Source organism: Grampus griseus (assembly GCF_964374135.1).
Source record: "Grampus griseus genome assembly, chromosome: 1".
NCBI classification, from domain to species: Eukaryota; Metazoa; Chordata; class Mammalia; order Artiodactyla; family Delphinidae; genus Grampus; species Grampus griseus.
The window spans coordinates 145,842,257-145,859,979 of record NC_139017.1 but is presented as its reverse complement, the minus strand read 5'-3'; the positions used below and the strand labels follow the sequence as shown (position 1 = coordinate 145,859,979).

The following is a 17,723-nucleotide window of genomic DNA, read 5'->3' as shown; positions in this document are numbered from 1 at the left end:
AGCGCAGGCTCAGTAGCTGTGGCGTGCAGGGGCTTAGCTGCTCCACAGCATGTGGGATCTTCCCGGACCAGGGATTGAACCTGTGTCCCCTGCACTGGCAGGCGGATTCTTAACTGTGCCACCAGGGAAGCCCGCAGGTCCAGGTCTTTATCCCTAAAGATTTCAAACTGCCTGAGTCTTGACAGACTGGAATAAGAATCCTCCCCAAGAATCTTTCTCAGTATGTCTGAACCTGGACGGAAATAAAATTCTTGTTCTGACCTTTGTAGGCAAGGCCATGGTGGAAGGCAATGGATTATGCTCCAGATGTGAGGAAGTGCAATTATCTTCCACTCAGCGAGTTGCAGAAAATGAGGCACACTGCTTCCCATAAATGACTTGTCTTGCAACCTTCTGAGCTAGTCATACCTTCTTTGAACCTTGGTTTCTATTTCTACCAAATGGGACGGATAACACCGTTGTCACTAGTAGCGTTGCTGTTAAGATTAAGTAAGACAGCTAGTAGCTTTAGAATGTCTAAGCACAGTGCCCCCGGACATAGTGGACAAACTATAAACCGTAGCTTGGAGTGGACGAAAAGAGCTGGGAGCTTTAAGCTAGTCAGATTTGGGAGTCTGGGTAGGGCCTAAGAGGATGGCTTCACCGGATTGGGCCAGCCGAAGGGGGCGGGCCCAGAGGGAGGAGCCAGCCGCGTCCCGCCGCAGCCCCCAGCTTTGAATCAAGCGCGGTAGTTTCAGGCGGTGGCCAATCCTAGGACAGCATTTCCTTGCGTCAGTTGTTGTTGAGGTTCAGAGCCACGCGTCTCTCACCGATATCTGTTCTAGCCGTTGCTGGTATACACGTGCTCGGCTGTTTCGTGTCCATCCGTTACGACTGAGCGGACCGACAGAAAGTCTTAGTTAACTTCCTGAGTATACGGCCTGGAAAGAGACTGTCGGCTACTCGCTCCGAACATGTAGTGCAGCCCCAGCTTCCCATTCTCTGGAAGTCGCTGGCCGCCGTTCAGTCAGGAGTAGTAGTACCAAGATTCTAGTTCTTCTTACGCGACTTGCTAGAGAAGCAAAAAGTTGCTTTTTTCGAGGAAGCCAGGGAGGAAAGGTATCACGCAGAACCAGGTGGTGCGGGTGGGGGATGTCCTTGGGCAGGATTGGGGCTGGGTCCTGGCCCTTTAAACTCGAGGGGGAGGATCCGGAAGTGGATGGGCGGGGCGAAGGGCCCTGGTATATAAGAGGGCCCAGCCGCGCGGGGTCTCCAATCTGCCATTTTCTGTCCACGAATAAGTCTCTGGCTTTCCAAATTCTCTGTTTTTCCCTCAGGCACTATCCCGTCCGCTGGCCCACCACCTCAGGCGAACGATGGCCGCAGAGTCCACAGCCACTGCCGCCATCACCGCGGAGCTGGTTTCCGCCGATAAGTAAGCTGGACCGTGGAGAGCTTGAGGCACTGGCCAGTCCGCAGGGAGGGGGTGGTGGACGGAGGCTAACCGGGAGGGACAGACCGGAGGGTGGGAGGGCTTTCCTTCCAGTGAACAACCGCCGCTGTTCGGGGAGGGCCGGACACTGGAGAAGCCCACTTCTAGCAGAGAGCCTCGCTCATTGGCAGTAACGCCGGCCGGCTGGGGCCCCCTGCCCCGCTTTTCGCGGTCGCCATCTTGCCGGGGGCAGCGGCGGCTGTCTCCATCGCCTGCCCCTCTCCTTCCTCCCCAGGCCCGGGGCTATCGGCGGGGAGGCGGGGCCCCGGCGCGGCAGTGTACCTTCACGTCCCTGCTGTCCCCGCACTCCTGGCGTGCGCCTCCGGTAGGATCCCCAAACACATCGGGAAAATAACCAACAGAGATTTGGCGCCAAAAAAAAAAAACTGCACGAGGGAGGAGGCCGGACCGGTGGGTCGGGATGGGCGGGGTCTCTCGGGGGCGGGGTCGTGCGCTTGTGCGTTCGCTTCCCTCCGCCGGCTTTGGAGCAGGGGGCGGGGCCCTGAGGAGGCGGGAAAACTCCATTGTTTGGGGCTGCGGCTCCCGAGCGCCTCGGACTTCCGCCGTGGGACGCGGTGAAGCTTGTGCCCCGCGGTCTCTTCGCTCACCTGGTACTCTCCTGCCCTCAGCAAGGCCCATTTCTTTTGTCTGTGGTGGAGAGCATCGTGGTTCTTTTAGACTTTGGGGACGTTGGCGGGGGACTTGGCTGCTTCTGGGGGATTTTATCGTGAGGCGAAGCATCTTCTAGCACTGCGTCGAGGTCTTTTCACTTCTAGCAGTGTTTGGTTGCTAGGAGAATGGGCAGTATTAAGCGCGAAGTGTAACAGAAGGACTGGAAGGAATGATAGAAGACATGATTGCTATGAAAACGGCACAGTGCCACTCAGACATAAAGGTATTTTTTGAACAGTGAAGGGAAACAGGCCGTTATTCGAAGAAACAAGAAATAACCCAAATTATTAAGTGGCAGACTCTAGGTTAAACCCTAGTATTTCAAGTTTTTATTCCCTCATTACTCATCCTTTCCCCCATCCCCAAAGCTTGAGAGGAAATTGCATGAAAATCTAATTAGCTAGTTAGAACAATAAAGGCATCATTCCTTAGTAAGTTCCTGGGGCAATTCAGGGGTAAAGCGTTTCAGTCGTTTAAGGGGGTGGGTAAGGAAAATTTATGTGAGTTTAATAAACTACTAAGAATGCACATTATAATTCCAGTATAGCCATTGAAAGAATAAAAAAACATGTTTAACTTCCAAACCAGTAGAGAGAGAAAATTGAATGAGAAATAAACCACAATTCAGAGTTGATTTTGATACCGCTTTCATTGCTTAAGTGGTGAATGTTGGGCTACAGTTTTGTCATCTGTTAAAAGCTACAATTTGGCTTCTGTCCCCTCATGCCATTAAACAACGTTGCTAAAGGTTATCAATGGTTGTCTAAATGTTAAATCAGTCTTTGTCCTTATTAGCTTTCTAAATAGTTCTAAGTAGTTGTTAACGTTTTTGTTTATGTTACAAAAGAATATAGCAGTTTGTACTGTAGTGGTAAGGAGGAATGAGAAAGCTTAGAGGAAGTCTTATGTGATGCATTGAATTTTACTTTAACTGTCTTATAATTTCTGAGCTACTTATTCGTACCTTTAGATGAGAGATGTCAAAGTAAAAATAAGTGGTTTAGCTCAGTAATCCTTAAAGTTCTGGGGTTTGTCGTTCCTATTTCCATAAGTGGAAGGTTCATCTGTGTTGGTGTGGGGCTTATTTTGGTGCTTAGTATTTGGCTGTTTAAAATGAGATGGATAACCTCTTGTAAGTTAGCTTTATGATGAATTAATGTCACTGTAATTAGAATATATTTGTGTGAAAGATTTAGCTAACGTACCTGTGTACCTATATTTTGGTGGGGTGGAGGAGTTAGGTTCAGTATATTAGCTCAAATGTGTAAATGAGAAGAGTCTCTCTTGGTGGACCTGCAAAAAAAAAAAAATCTATTTTCAGAAGATTTAAAAAAAAAATTTTTTTTTTTTCCCGGTTGTGCCACACGGCATTATACAATCTTAGTTCCCCCGCCAGGGATCAAACCCACACCTTCTGCATTGGAAGCACGGAGTCTTAACCACTGGACCACCAGGGAAGTCCCTGACCTTGTACTCTTAAGACAATTTACTCATCACATCCATTAACTTTGGTAATCTTTATATGCGTATCCGAAAGTATTCTCCACTTACCACTTCAAACAACTGAGGTTCAGGGAGGGACTTCCCTGGTGGTCCAGCAGTTAAGACTTTGCTCCTAATGTAGAGGACCCGGGTTCAATTCCTGGTCAGGGAACTAAGATCCCGAAAGCCACACAGCCTGGCCAAAAAAAAAAATCGGTTAAAAAAAAAAAAACTGAGGGGTGGTGGTGGTGGTGGGATGAATTGGGAGATTGGGATTGACATATATACACTAATATGTATAAAATAGATAACTAATAAGAACCTGCTGCTGTATAAAAAAATAAAACTGAAAAAAATATGTAGAGCAATGCAGAAATAAAAAGACAAATTCACAATTGTAAAAAAAAATAAAAATGCCAAAAAATAGTAAGATTAATTGCAATTTTACAATTTGGGCTTTAAACATACACTGTTTCTTGGGCTATGACAGTAGGCTAAAATGACCTAGTTTGTATAAATTTTATGAGGCTTGATAAATGCACTTAATAATTGTCAGCTCATGACAAAATTAAATGACTCAATGAATGTTAATGTCTCCTTTCATATATCTAAATGCCTTGGTACAGTTTCAATATGTGGCATATGTATTGTAGTATGATCTATTAATAACGTGGATCAGAGAGAAGCAAAAGTCAAGGACAAATGTAATTTTTTGTGAGATGTACATTATTTTTTAACATCTAGCTGATTATCTTTGGATGCCAATTAAACATTACACCCTCTTGGAAAAAAAAACACTGAGGTTCACCCTAAAGGTTCCACAAAAAAAAGATCATCGATTGGAATGCTTAATATTGTTAAGATGTTCATACTACCCAAAGAGATCTATGGATACAACACAGTCTCTGTTAAAATGCCAGTGGCATTTTTTGCAGAAGTAGAAAAATGCATCCTAAAATTCATAAGAAATCTCAAGGGGTCCCAAATAGCCAAAACAGTTTCTTTTGTTTGTTTGTTTTTGACCACGCCTCGAGGCTTGTGGATTTTAGTTCCTTGACCAGGGATTGAACTGGGATCCTAACCACTGGACCGCCAGTAAATTCCCTGCCAAAACAGTTTTGAAAAGAACAAAGTGTAGGTCTCACTTGCTGATATCAAAACATTGTGCTACTGGCATAAAGATAGACAAATAGAACAATGGAATGTAAAAGAAAGTCCAAAAATCCTTGCATATGGTCAAATGATCTTTGATAAGGATGCCAAGACCACTCAATGAAGAAAGGACATTCTTTTTTTTCTTCTTAAATTTATTTTTTTATTTTTGACTGCATTGGGTCTTTGTTGCTGCATGCGGGCTAAGCGGTGAGTGGGGGCTACTCTTCGTTGCAGTGGGCGGGCTTCTCACTGCGGTGGCCCCTCTTGTTGCGGAGCACGGGCTCTAGGCGTGCGGGCTTAGTTGTTCCATGGCATGTGGGATCTTGCTGGACCAGGGCTCGAAGCCATGTCCCCTGCATTGGCAGGCGTATTCTTAACCACTGGGCCACCAGGGAAGTCCCGGGATATTCTTTTCAACAAATGGTGTTGGGAGAACGGGGTATGCACATGCAGGAGAATGAAGTTAGATCCTTATTTTACACCGTATACAAAAATGAGCTGAAAATGGATTAAAGACCTAAATGTAAGACCTGAAACTATAAATCTCCCAAAAGAAATCATAAGTTAAAAGCTCCATGGGAATTCCCTGACGGTCCAGTGGTTAGCACTTGGCACTTTCATTGCCATGGTCCAGGTTCAGTCCCTGGTTGGGGAACTAAGATCCTGCAAGCCTCTCAGCGTGGCTAAAAAAAAAAAAAAAAAAAAAATTTCCCTGCCAGTGTTTCAGTACATTTTATTGAAGTACAGCATACTACAAAATGCACAAATGGTAAATGTACAGTTGAGTGAATTTTCACAAAGGGAAATTAGAAACAAAACATTATATGGAAGCTTCCCCCCCCAACCTTTTTAGTCATACTCCTCCCATCAAGCCTAGCTCTTCTGACTTCTAACATTACAGTGTCATAGGTGGATGTTGAACTTGTATTTATTTGTAAGGGTACCATAAAACTTTATAGGGAGGGTCTTGCCTGGTGGTTCAGTGGTTAAGACTCCACGCTTCCACTTAAGGGGGTGCAGGTTCGATCCTTGGTCGGGGAACTAAGATCCTGCATGCTGTGTGGCACAGCCAAAAAAACCCCAAAAAACTTTATAGGGAGGATGACAGATGATGCTAAATTTCTATGATGACTGGGAGCCAGGAAAACTGAGTTCTGTTTCTAGCTGCTGCGGTGGACCTCAGTTTTCCCATTTGTTAAATGGTGGCAGTAGTGGGGAGATTCTACAAGGAAATTTTTTTCAGGAAAGTTTTGTGAAGCAGTTTTCTTTCCTCCTACTTATTGGCATATTTTCCCTATATTTATTGAGCATTTGTCTTATTTAGTAGAGGCGCTGTGGTTAAGGAGACAGAAAAGATCTCTGCTTTCAAATGGAGCTTCGACTACTGGGATAGAGACCATGAATATATAGATTAGAGAATATCAGTGATAAAGTGCTGTGCAAAGAATTACCCTAGTTTTAAGGTGATGTGAGGTAACTGGGTGGTTATTTATTTTTAATTAATTAATTTACTTATTTATTTTTGGCTGCACTGGGTCTTCGTTGCTACCCACGGGTTTTCTCTATTTGCAGCGAGTGGGGGCTACTTTTCGTTGCGGGGCGTGGCTTCTTACTGTGGTGGCTTCTCTTTGCGGAGCATGGGCTCTAGGCACGCGGGCTTCAGTAGTTGTGGCACGTGGGCTTCAGTAGTCGTGGCACACAGGCTTCAGTAGTTGTGGCTTGTGGGCTCTAGAGCGCAGGCTCAGTAGTTGTGGCACATGGGCTTAGTTGCTCCGCGGCATGTGGGATCTTCCCCGACCAAGGCTTGGACCTGTGTCCCCTGCATTTGCAGGCGGATTCTTAACCACTGCACCATCAGTGCAGGGGGAAGCCCTGGGTGGTTATTTTAGATTGGGCGATCAGGGATGGCCACAATGAGATGAATGACAAGGGGCCAGCTATATGAAGTTTCTAACTGGGAAACTTCGTTCATAGAAATAGGGATAGCAGAGAATGTGGATACAGAGGCAAGCAGGTTGGTAGTTTTGGTGGTTGAGGAAGGGAGACTTCCTGTCTAATGGTTTCTATTTGCTCAATGGGGTATGAAGCAAGGTCTGCTTAGAAGTAAGGGGGAATGGAGTAGGGTGTAGGAGATATGAGGAGAGATAGTAATGTTGGAGACTTGGAAGACATACTCTAGGGAATGTGGTAGGATTGCCAATGTTGTCCTTGTTTCAGATATGGGGCCAAGAATTTAAAGAGAGTGCAGTCAGTGCTGTTGTTCCTTAAATGTTCAGCTTCTCTGCTCTAGCAGACACAGAATAGATGGCTAGAGGATTAAGACCTCTTGTGGAACATAAAAGTTTGCCAGAAGAAAAGCCTTCTTCACAGGCTGAGGGTTTATGTTAGAGAAAAAAAATCTTTAAGATAAAACAACTGGAGATTTGTGGGGGGTTTTTTCATGTCTGGTTGTCTGCCAGCAACTACCTATTTGGTCTCTTGGTGCTTCCTTTCCTTCCCCTTAGATAGCACCATCTCTGCATTCAAACGTCCCAAGATGGATGCTTTTAAAAACATTTTCTCTGTGATATATGCGTTCAGTTGCTTTCTTTGCTTCTTCCCTTCATAGCCAGGCTTCTTTAGATAAGAGTCTGCAGAATTTCTGGTGTCCATTTCCCCCCCCCCTTCTGTTTGCTTATATATTTAACAAATGTATTCAATATATACTTTAATGTGTCAGGTTTTAGAGATACAAAGATGAATAAGGTATCAGTTGCTGGTCATCAGATCACAATCTAATTGGACAGGTGTGTTCTGAGAATATACACATTTGTTCAACCTGTCTCGATCTGGCTTCTTCATGTCATTTAAACAACATTGCTAAAGGTGATCATGGATTGTCTAAATGCTAAAATAGTCCTTATTCTTAGCTTTCTAATGAGTTCTTTTTGCTGCCTTTTTGGCACCTCTTTGCTGCCTCTGATACCAGACACTCCCTCCTTAATTATGTCTTCTTTTGATGCTGCCTCCATTTCTTCCTATCTTTCTGTTCTTTCAGTGTTAATGATTGCTAGAATCTATTGATTCCTTATGTGCCAAGCATTGAACTAAGCACTTTGTGAACTTTCTCATTTAATTTTCAAAACAGATCCTGTGAGGTAGGTACTGTTAATAGTTGAGGAAACTGAGGTACTTCATATGGTAAGTGGCAAAGTCACTTGTCGTTAATCCTACCCTAGTGATTCAGAATTGGTCACTTTAACAAATACTGATTAGATACCAGGCTTTGCTAGGATACAGTTTAGGATAAGATAGACATGGTTTCTTAGATCTTAATCCTGATGGGGAATACAGAAAGTCAGTAGGCAATTGGAGTACAGAATGAGTTATGATGGGGTCGTGTAACTGGGTAAGTTACTTCTCTGGAAAATAGCCACAAGGTTTTTTGTGAGAGGATTAAATGAGAATGTAGTAGGCACTGCTATGTCTGACAGATGTTTGCTCTGAATTGCCTATTGAATGTTATCCATTTATTTATTTATTATTTTAAAAATATTTATTTGGCTGCGCTGGGTCTTAGTTGCAGCAGGCGGGATCTTTAGTTGCGGCATGTGGGATCTAGTTCCCTGACCAGGGATCAAACCCGGGACCCCTGCATTGGGAGCCCAGAGTCTTAGCCACTGGACCACCAGGGAAGTCCCTGAAGCTCTCCATTTAGATGTTCCATAAGCACCTCAAAACCAGCTCAGTATGTACACCCCAATTTTCACTAATAATCTTGCTCTTGTACCTTATTTTGGTTGGATAGCACTCAGTTTCCCAATCCCAGAAATAAAAATTCTAGATTCCCCCCCCTCCTTTTTCAATTTCTAAACAGTTACCAATGTTTAGCAGTTTGGTAGTCTGTAACAGGGCTTAGAAATGTAAAGCCTAGAGGGCCAGATAGGAAAAAGTGAAGTGGTGGTGGGGATTGAAGTGAATTGTCCCTTAAAGGGCTAGGTCACTGTTCAACTTCAGCTGATTGGGGAGAATGTATGCCATAGTGGCAGGTATTTCTAATATTTAAAGAATATTGTAATTATTTCTTTGACTAGGAAATACATTCCTGGTTCAAAATCCAGAAGGGGAAGTACACAGTGAAATGTCCCTCCAACCCTTATTCCCTAATCACATAGGTTTTCTCCTCTGAGTCCACCAGTGTTAGTAATTTATTATGTGTCCCTCAATGCTACCTTATGCATATACGAGCAGATTGTAAGTAGTTATTAATTCTATATTATTGTGTAAACGGTAGCACACTTGACACATTTCTGAGCACTTAGCATTATATCTTGGAGATGATTCCTCATTAGGGCATAGTTACTTTCTTTTCTTTTTTTTAATGGCTGCATTGTATTCTATTCTGTGACTGTCTCATAATGAGTTTCCTATTGATGGACATTTGAATTCTTTCCAGAATTTAATTGTTACAAATTGTGCTCTAGGGAATAACCGTGTAACCCTGGACTCATATCTATAGGATAAATTTCTACAAGTGGAACTGCTGGATCAAAGAGTGTTCATTTGTTGTTTTTGATAGATATTGCCAAATAGACCTTCATAGAAGTTTTGTGAATTTAAACTTATATTAGCAATATATGTGAACACCTGTTACTCTTACATTCTTGTCTTTGACTATTTGATGGGTAAAAAATGCTTTCTCACTGTAATTTTGTGTTTCTCTGAAGAATGAGTGTGAGCATGTATTCAAATGTTTGAGGTATTTGTGTTTCATTTTCTGTGAATGTGTTTATATCCTTTAATCTTTTCCTGTTGGACCTTTTTCCCTGTTGATTTAATATTCTGTATATATTCACTAAGTTAACCTTTTGTGAAATGAATGAGATGGAGTAGAATTTATCAGTCTTACATGATTTCTGAATATGAAAGGCCTTCTCCCGATGAGTTACAATGTAACTCGCCTGTGGTTTTCTTTAGTACTTTTCTGGTTTCAGAGTTTACATAATGATTTTTCAGGAGAAGCAGAAATCCAGATTTTTATGTGATATCTTCATAGTTTTAAATGTAGTAACTACCATAATTAACATTAAAAAATAATTGTGGGTAAACATGTCTATGGCTCAGATAGGACATGAACATGAGTTAGTAATTTTTTTTCTAATATGGTGCTTGTTACAGTGTGGTCCCCAAACCAGCAGTAGCAGCATCACCTAGAAAGTTGTTAGAAATGCAAATTCCTGGACCTCATAATAGACCTGCTGAACCAGAACTCTAGGGTTGGGGCTCAACAGCATGTTCTTTTTTTTTTTAATAAATTAATTTTATTTATTTTTATTTTTGGCTGCGTTGGGTCTTCGTTGCGGTTGCGGTGCATGGGCTTCTCTTATTGTGGAGCACGGTGCGCGGGCTTCAGTAGCTGTGGCTCACGGGCTCTAAAGCGCAGGCTCAGTAGTTGTGGCTCACGGGCTTAGCTGCTCCGCGGCATGTGGGATCTGCCCGGGCCAGGGCTTGAACCCGTGTCACCTGCATTGGCAGGCGGATTCTTAACCACTGCGCCACCAGGGAAGCCCTCAACAACGTGTTCTAACATGAGCTCCAAGTGATTCGTGTAGGTTGAAGTTTGAGAACCACTGCTTTAATCCATCTTTTCTTCTGACTATGCTAGTACATGCCCTTTTTGTCTAGGCTACTAAATAAGAATGGAAGTAAGTTTATCACTGCTGAGTGCTTTACAGTGCTATTTAATAGTATCTTCAACTGATATGCTTTTTTCCTCATTTTGTCCACTTCAAACTTTTATACCACTGAGTATATAAAAGGTAAATTTGATCATATTACACCTTCAGTGCCTCAACTTAAGGATAAAAATTTAAAACTTTAGGTTGGCATCAATACTGAACGATCTGGGACTTCTCTGGTAGTCCAGTGGTTAAAACTTTGCCTTCCAGTGCAGGGGGCATGGGTTCAGTCCCTCACCGGGGAACCAAGATCCCACATGCTGCACAGTGCAGCCAAAAATTCAAAACAAAACAACAACAAAACCTTAAGAAAAAACCTAAACGACCTGGTTCCAGCCTTGCTTCTAGAAAGTGGGGACATGGAAAGTGGGGTGAAGGAAAGTTATAATGGTAAAGTCCAGGGAATTCCCTGGCATCCCAGTGGTTAAAACTCCGCACTTCCACTACAGCGGGCCATGGGTTCCTTCGTAGGGGAAGATCCCGCATGCTGTGAGGTGCGGCCAAAAAAAAAAAAAAAAAAAAAGTAAATTCCAGTCTTGGAATTTATATTATAGTTTAAGGAGGTATTCTCCAAAGTAGAGAGGAATTAAGGTTTAATAACGATACAGAGATTGACAGTTGCCTTATTTATGACATTATCAGGGAGCTTTTCCAAAACAAACATGAATTCTATCTCAGGTTTAACAAATAAAATCTCTAGGGGTGCAACCCAGGCATCTATCTTTTGGATAAGCTTTCTAGTGAATTAATTATTATGCTCACCTCCGGTTAAGAATCATGGTCACATCAAGATGGGGAAGTTACATGGAAGTACGTGTGAGCTCAATATAAAATTTAAAACTTTCAACTAGAATAACAACAAAATTGAAAATGGCGACCTTACAAAACAGAGATCTAAATCAGTAGAGGTATTCAAAGAAAGACTAGGTTAGCATTTGCCAGGCATGTTGTATACTGAGTAAGGAGCAGAATTAAGTAACTTTCAATTCTAATATTTTAATCAAATACAATGTAATCAAATACATTATCAGGACTCCATGTTTTAAATTACAGACTGGCTGATGGGAGTTATTTATTCTAGACCCTGTGTGATTTCCAAGGATAGTTTTGCCTATTCCTTTCTGGGTCATTCTTTCCTGGGTCTCAGTAGTTTTCTCATGCATAAGTTGATCAGCACTTAAACAGAGACTGGGGGGAAGCGTCTACAGATCTCTGAAGCTTGCTTTCTCTATAGCTCTCTTTCTAGTCTGTCCTGTAAATTCTAGCTACCTAGGCCACCCCAAACCTCAAATTCTGTCTTCTCAATTCTGTGAGATGGACTTTGTTCATGGTCCTTCTCTGTCCTGTGGACAAGTCTCTCCAGATAGTAACCTGGGGATACTCATAGGACTCACCTCATTTGTTTCCCTTCTCTCAGATTACTGTCTTGTGCTACTGGTGTAAAACTGGTGTTTCGTGTATTTTGGCTGTTTTTTTTTTAGTAGTTTGAGTTATTTGAATCTGATGCCTGATAACTTCCATTATGGCTAACCGTGAAAGTTTAATAGTGTTGCACTTCATCTGTCACCTATGTGGGGTGCAAAACATTTTGTGTATTATTGTTGCTACTGGTGCTTGAATGTAGCATGTATGTACAGTGTTAACGTGTTTGTTTTTAGTACTCATACTTTGGACGTTTGTGTTATACCACTTTGTGTGTGCCACAGACTGGTATTGGTTTGTGAACTGTTCGTTACTGGTCTACAAAGATACAAGTATAGCGAATTCCCTGGTGGTCCAGTGGTTAGGACTCCACGCTTTCACTGCTGTGGCTCCCGGTTCAGTCCCTGGTTGGGGAACTAAGATCCCACAAACCATGCTGTGTGTATGTATAAAAATTGGGAGTAAGCATTTGGGAACAAAGAAATTTGACATTACTCTGACATTTCTGTTAATACTTTATAAAAACCCATGTCTTACACATTGAAATTAAAAGTCTGGTCCTTCAATCGCAGGTAATTTGAGAAGCTCTGTGCTAGAATTTGGCCAGAATAATCCTTTAGTTAAACTATTTGAACGTAATTAGCTATGACAGGAGGTGTTTAGGAGATAAGGATCCAAGGCCATTCCAGCATTCTGGTCAGATCATCTGCTTGCTTATGTTGCAGCTGAAAGCATTTAAATTGTACTTCATTCCTGTCACCCTAACGGTGAAGTCTCTGATTATTTTCAACCCCATTTCCCTGCCTCCCCTCCCCCCAGGGCTTTTCATCAAATTTGTAGACCAATATAACATTCTCAAAAGGATTAGGAGTTAGGAGCAAAGATTTTGGATCCTGCTGAAAGAAACTGACACCTTTTCATCTCTAAAGCATTTTCTAGAACTCAGACTCCAATATAGTTAGTCCCTGCCTGGCATTTAATCTCTTCTGCCTTTCTCAAGTTGTCCCCTCTGCTTTTTTTTTTTTTGGCGGCGCCCTGCGCCTTGTGGGATTTTAGTTCCCCAACTCAGGCCTTTGGCAGTGAGAGCGAGGAGTCCTAACCACTGGACCGCCAGGGAATTCCCTGTCTCCTCTGCTTTAACTTTTGTTGGAGACTGTGTCTGATGCTTAGCATATAGTGGGTACTAAAATGTCTATTGAATTTAATTTTTTGAATTAGTATATTTATTTATTGAATTGAGCAAGCAATTTTTTTTTTTTTTTTTTTGCGATACACAGGCCTCTCACCGTTGTGGCCTCTCCCGTTGCGGAGCACAGGCTCCGGATGCGCAGGCTCAGCGGCCATGGCTCACGGGCCCAGCCGCTCTGCGGCATGTGGGATCTTCCCGGACCAGGGCATGAACCCGTGTCCCCTGCATCGGCAGGTGGACTCTCAACCACTGCGCCACCAGGGAAGCCCAGCAAGCTATTTTTTAACTGTTCATTTGTTTTGTCCACACTGTGTATATTACACTGCTATTTTAATAAATTTGTTATCACTAAACAAGAAAGTCCAGGTGTGAAAAATTAGTTGACTCAGTTCTATTTATATGTATGTTTTAACCTTTGGAGGAGTTTTCAGTAATGTCTATATAGGAAAGCTTTTTTCTCTCCTACAGCTTCTTGTGTTCTCTCATACTTCTACTGTTTCTTGCTGTACATACTTCAATTCTAATTTATTGCTCCTGAGGTGTTAGTATTCACTAGTAAAGTTTCCTGTTTTCCCACTGTTCTTTTTTCCATTTCACCACAGCTAACAGCATTCTCAGCTCTCATGGTGTGCTTTGGGGGCACATTTATAAATGATAATATGTCTTTACTTAGCTGAATGTTGCCTTTGGCATATAGGTGAAAACTGATGATGGGGCAGGTAAAAAGAGACAAGAATTTAAATTAATACCAAGTGAATGGTGTCAATCTATAGGGTTCCTAAGTAATAACTTAAGTCGACCCTGTCTTGAAACCTACCTAAGGTATAACTTTATTGTAAAGAAAGGGTAAATTCTTTCCCATTTATCAATTTTCAGAATAATGCAGTGGTCTCCTATCAGTCTCTAAAAATGACTAACGAGTTCTTTTTGGTTTTTTTGTGTCATTGTGAACTCATGGATTTAAACATATTTAGAGTTTTCCAATCAATTGTAATTATCTTAAAAAATTTTTTAATTTTATATTGGGGTATAGTTGATTAGCAATGTTGTGTTGGTTTCAGGTGTACAGCAAAGTGATTCAGTTATACGTATACATGTGTCTATTGTTTTTCAAGTTCTTTTCCCATTTAGGTTATTATAGTATATTGAGCAGAGTTCCCTGTGCTATACAGTAGGTCCTTGTTGGTTATGCAATTATTATCTTTGTTGATGCTCATTGTCCCTTTTGACCAGTGAGATTTTACTGAGGTTGGCTCCTAAGTGTGCTTTTGTAATACTTTTGTAAATATGAAACATCAAATTTATAGAAAAGTGAAAAAATAGTAAAAAGAACTCTTCCCATGCTTTACCCTGGATTTCCACTTTTCCTTTATAATTCCTTTTAGCATGACGATAAGTAGATATGACCCTAAATAATATTAGATATAGTATTGTTGCTTTCTGGCATGAAATTGTCCCAGATTCACCTATGTACTTCCCCTGCCCTGGCTTAGAATCAATTCTTTCTCAGTAGAGTCTTGGTTATTTTTAGTGGGAAATGGATTTTCAGGAGCACAGTCTAGGTGCTAGGGGGGTTACTCGTGCTGCTGAGTTGGTCATTATTTCTAGACTTTTTTAGTAAACACAACTATGAAATATTTTAAAGATATTTATTAGTACTTTTCAAAAAAATGAATGTTCTGGGAAACTGCTTCTTCCTTTTTTTAAAAAAAACTTATTTTTAGTGAGCAGTTGCAGAATGTGAGATTTTCAGGATTGCACATACTGGGTTATAACAAATACTGCATTCTCTTCTGTCCGATCGTAAACTCAGATCTAGGATGTAACTGTCTTGTTCACTGTAGTATACTTCATGTGTAGCAAATAAGCATACAACGGTTATTTGAATGAGTAAGGATTAAATTTGATAATGTAAATATTATGTAAAACCTTAATATTTTGGGCATTTAATAAATCGCTCTTCTTTTTTTTTTTTTTTGCGGTACGCGGGCCTCTTACTGTTGTGGCCTTCTCCCGTTGCGGAGTGCAGGCTCAGCGGCCATGGCTCACGGGCCTAGCTGCTCCGCGGCATGTGGGATCTTCCCAGATCAGGGCTCGAACCCGTGTCCCCTGCATTGGCAGGCGGACTCTCAACCACTGCGCCACCAGGGAAGCCCAATAAATTGCTCTTTTTATGGCTTTATATTTTCTTTTTTATAAAGTTTATTTATTTATTTATTTTTGGCTGCATTGGGTCTTGTTGCTGCGCGTGGGGTTTCTCTACGTGCCTCAAGCGGGGGCTACTCTTCATTGTGGTGTGTGGGCTTCTTGTTGTGGAACACGGGCTCTAGGCACGCGGACTTCAGTAGTTGTGGCACGAGGGCTCAGTAGTTGTGGCTCACGGGCTCTAGAGCTCAGGCTCAGTAGCTGTGGCGCATGGGCTTAGCTGCTCCGTGGCATGTGGCATCTTCCCAGATCAGGGCTCGAACCCGTGTCCCCTGAGTTGGCAGGCGGATCCTTAACCACTGCACCACCAGGGAAGTCCCCATATTTTCTTAATTTGTTTAATTTCTAGTCTTAAAATAGCCTTCATTTTTACTTTTTTCCTCTTAATTTTTCATTACAGAATTGAAGAAGATGCCCCTGCTCCTTCTACCTCTACAGATAAAGTGGAGAGGTAAGATTATTTACATGGTGCAATTAGATTTATATCTGGAACATAGACTAAGAGGTATATAACTTGAGGGCAGTTTGTTTCATTATTTTCAATAGGTAACGAATAAGACTGAATGTTAAAGTACCTGTCTAAAGTATGGAGTCCTGACAATGATGTCGTCAGTTTTTTTTGTATTTGATTAAAATATTAGAATTGAAAAACTTGTTTAATTCTTCTTACTTAGTACCCAACATGCCTGGCAAATGCTAACTTATTTTTCTGTTGTTGTTGTGGCATGCAGGCTCAGTAGTTGTGGCTTGCGGGCTCTAGAGCACAGGCTCAGTAGCTGTGGCGCACAGGCTCAGTTTCTCTGCAACATGTAGGATCTTCCCAGACCAGGGCTCGAACCCGTGTCCCCTGCGTTGGCAGGCGGATTCTTAACCACTGTGCCACCAAGGAAGTCCCTAACTTATTCTTTTCTTTAAAAATATTTTATTTATTTATTTATTGGCTGTGTCGGATCTTAGTTGCAGTGCAGACCTCTCTCTAGTTGTGGTGCACAGGCTACTCTGTAGTTGTGGTGTGCGGGCTCTCTAGTTGTGGCACATGGGCTTATTTGCCTCACAGCATGTGGGATCTTAGTTCCCCGCCTGTGTCCCCTGCATTGGAAGGCAGATTCTTAACCACTGGACCAGCAGGGAAGTCCCTAACTTACTCTTTCTTTGAATACTTCTACTGATTTAGATCTCTGTTTTGTAAGGTTGCCATTTTCAATTTTGTTATTCTGGTTGAAAGTTTTAAATTTTATATTGAGCTCACATGTACTTCCATGTAACTTCCCCATCTGGATGTGACCGTGGTTTTTAACCAGAGGTAAGCATAATAATTAATTAACTAGAAAGCTTATCCAAAAGGTAAATGCCTGGGTTGCATTCCTAGAAATTTCATTTCTTAAGCTTTTAGTGTATGAGTGTTTTGGAAAAGCTTCCTGTTAAATCTTAAGCTCACTTAGGTTGAAAATTACTGTTCTAAATTCTGTTTAATCCCTTTTGCAAAATATCTGCACTTTTTAAGAGTCTTTAAGTTTTCATTTGTTTTATCATTTCACATTGTGGTCTTAAATTCCATTGTTATCTTGGTTATTTAAACCATGTCTTTTACAAATACTACCTACTGATTTGTGAGTCAGTCTCGTTTTGGGGTGGAAGGAGTACTGCTCAGGATTGGTCCTAAAAACATTCGTGTAACCTTTTTAGAGTCTTGGTATATACCATAGTATTAAATTTCTGGACTGAGAATAAGGTATAAATGTAGCTAGGCTACTTCACCCCTGGAACACTGCTGATATGTGATTATTAATATTCTAAGCATTGATGATCTTTTGAGGAGTATGATAATCTGATTCTGAGAGAAACTTGGAAGGATGGTTGGAAAAAACATGACTAGTCTCATAAATTTGTAACAGCTGATCTGAAATGGTTATTTAGTACTGCCTGGCAACTATAGCATGTTTCCCTGGCCAAGTTGTTCTCCCATTCTGCTGAGTAACTTCTTAATATTCAGTACCGTCACCTGTCTTCTTGCTCTTACTTGAGGATTTTACTTTTTAAGAAAATTTGATTGGGGACTACCTGGTGGTGCAGTGGTTAAGAATCCACCTGCCAATGCAGTGGACACGGGTTCGAGCCCTGGTCCGGGAAAATCCCACATGCTGCGGAGCAGCTAAGCCCGTGTGCCACAACTACTGAGCCGGTGCTCTAGAGCCTATGAGGCACAACTGCTGAGCCTATGTGCCACAACTGTGGAAGCCCACGTGGCTGAGCCCACGCTCCGCAGCAGGAGGCCACTGCAATGAGAAGCCCATGCACCGCAACGAAGAAGTTGCCTGCGTGCAACTTCTGAGAAAGCCTGCATGCAGCAATGAAGACCCAATGTAGCCAAAAATAAATAAAATAAATATATATAAAACATTTGATTGTT

At 42.0% G+C, this 17,723-nt stretch overlaps 1 protein-coding gene across 3 annotated transcripts in view; it reads left to right on the top strand.

Annotated features, from left to right (window-relative positions):
- The first annotated feature begins 1,272 nt into the window (after positions 1-1,272).
- NASP (nuclear autoantigenic sperm protein) overlaps positions 1,273-17,723 on the top strand; it is a 35,798-nt gene continuing 19,347 nt past the window's right edge. For all 3 annotated transcript variants that reach the window (XM_082652462.1, XM_082652463.1, XM_082652461.1), the window contains exons 1-2: positions 1,273-1,414; positions 15,714-15,764. In XM_082652462.1, the coding sequence (XP_082508588.1) occupies positions 1,356-1,414; positions 15,714-15,764 (110 nt within the window). In that variant the 5' untranslated portion in view covers positions 1,273-1,355. The remainder of the gene's footprint in view (positions 1,415-15,713; positions 15,765-17,723) is intronic.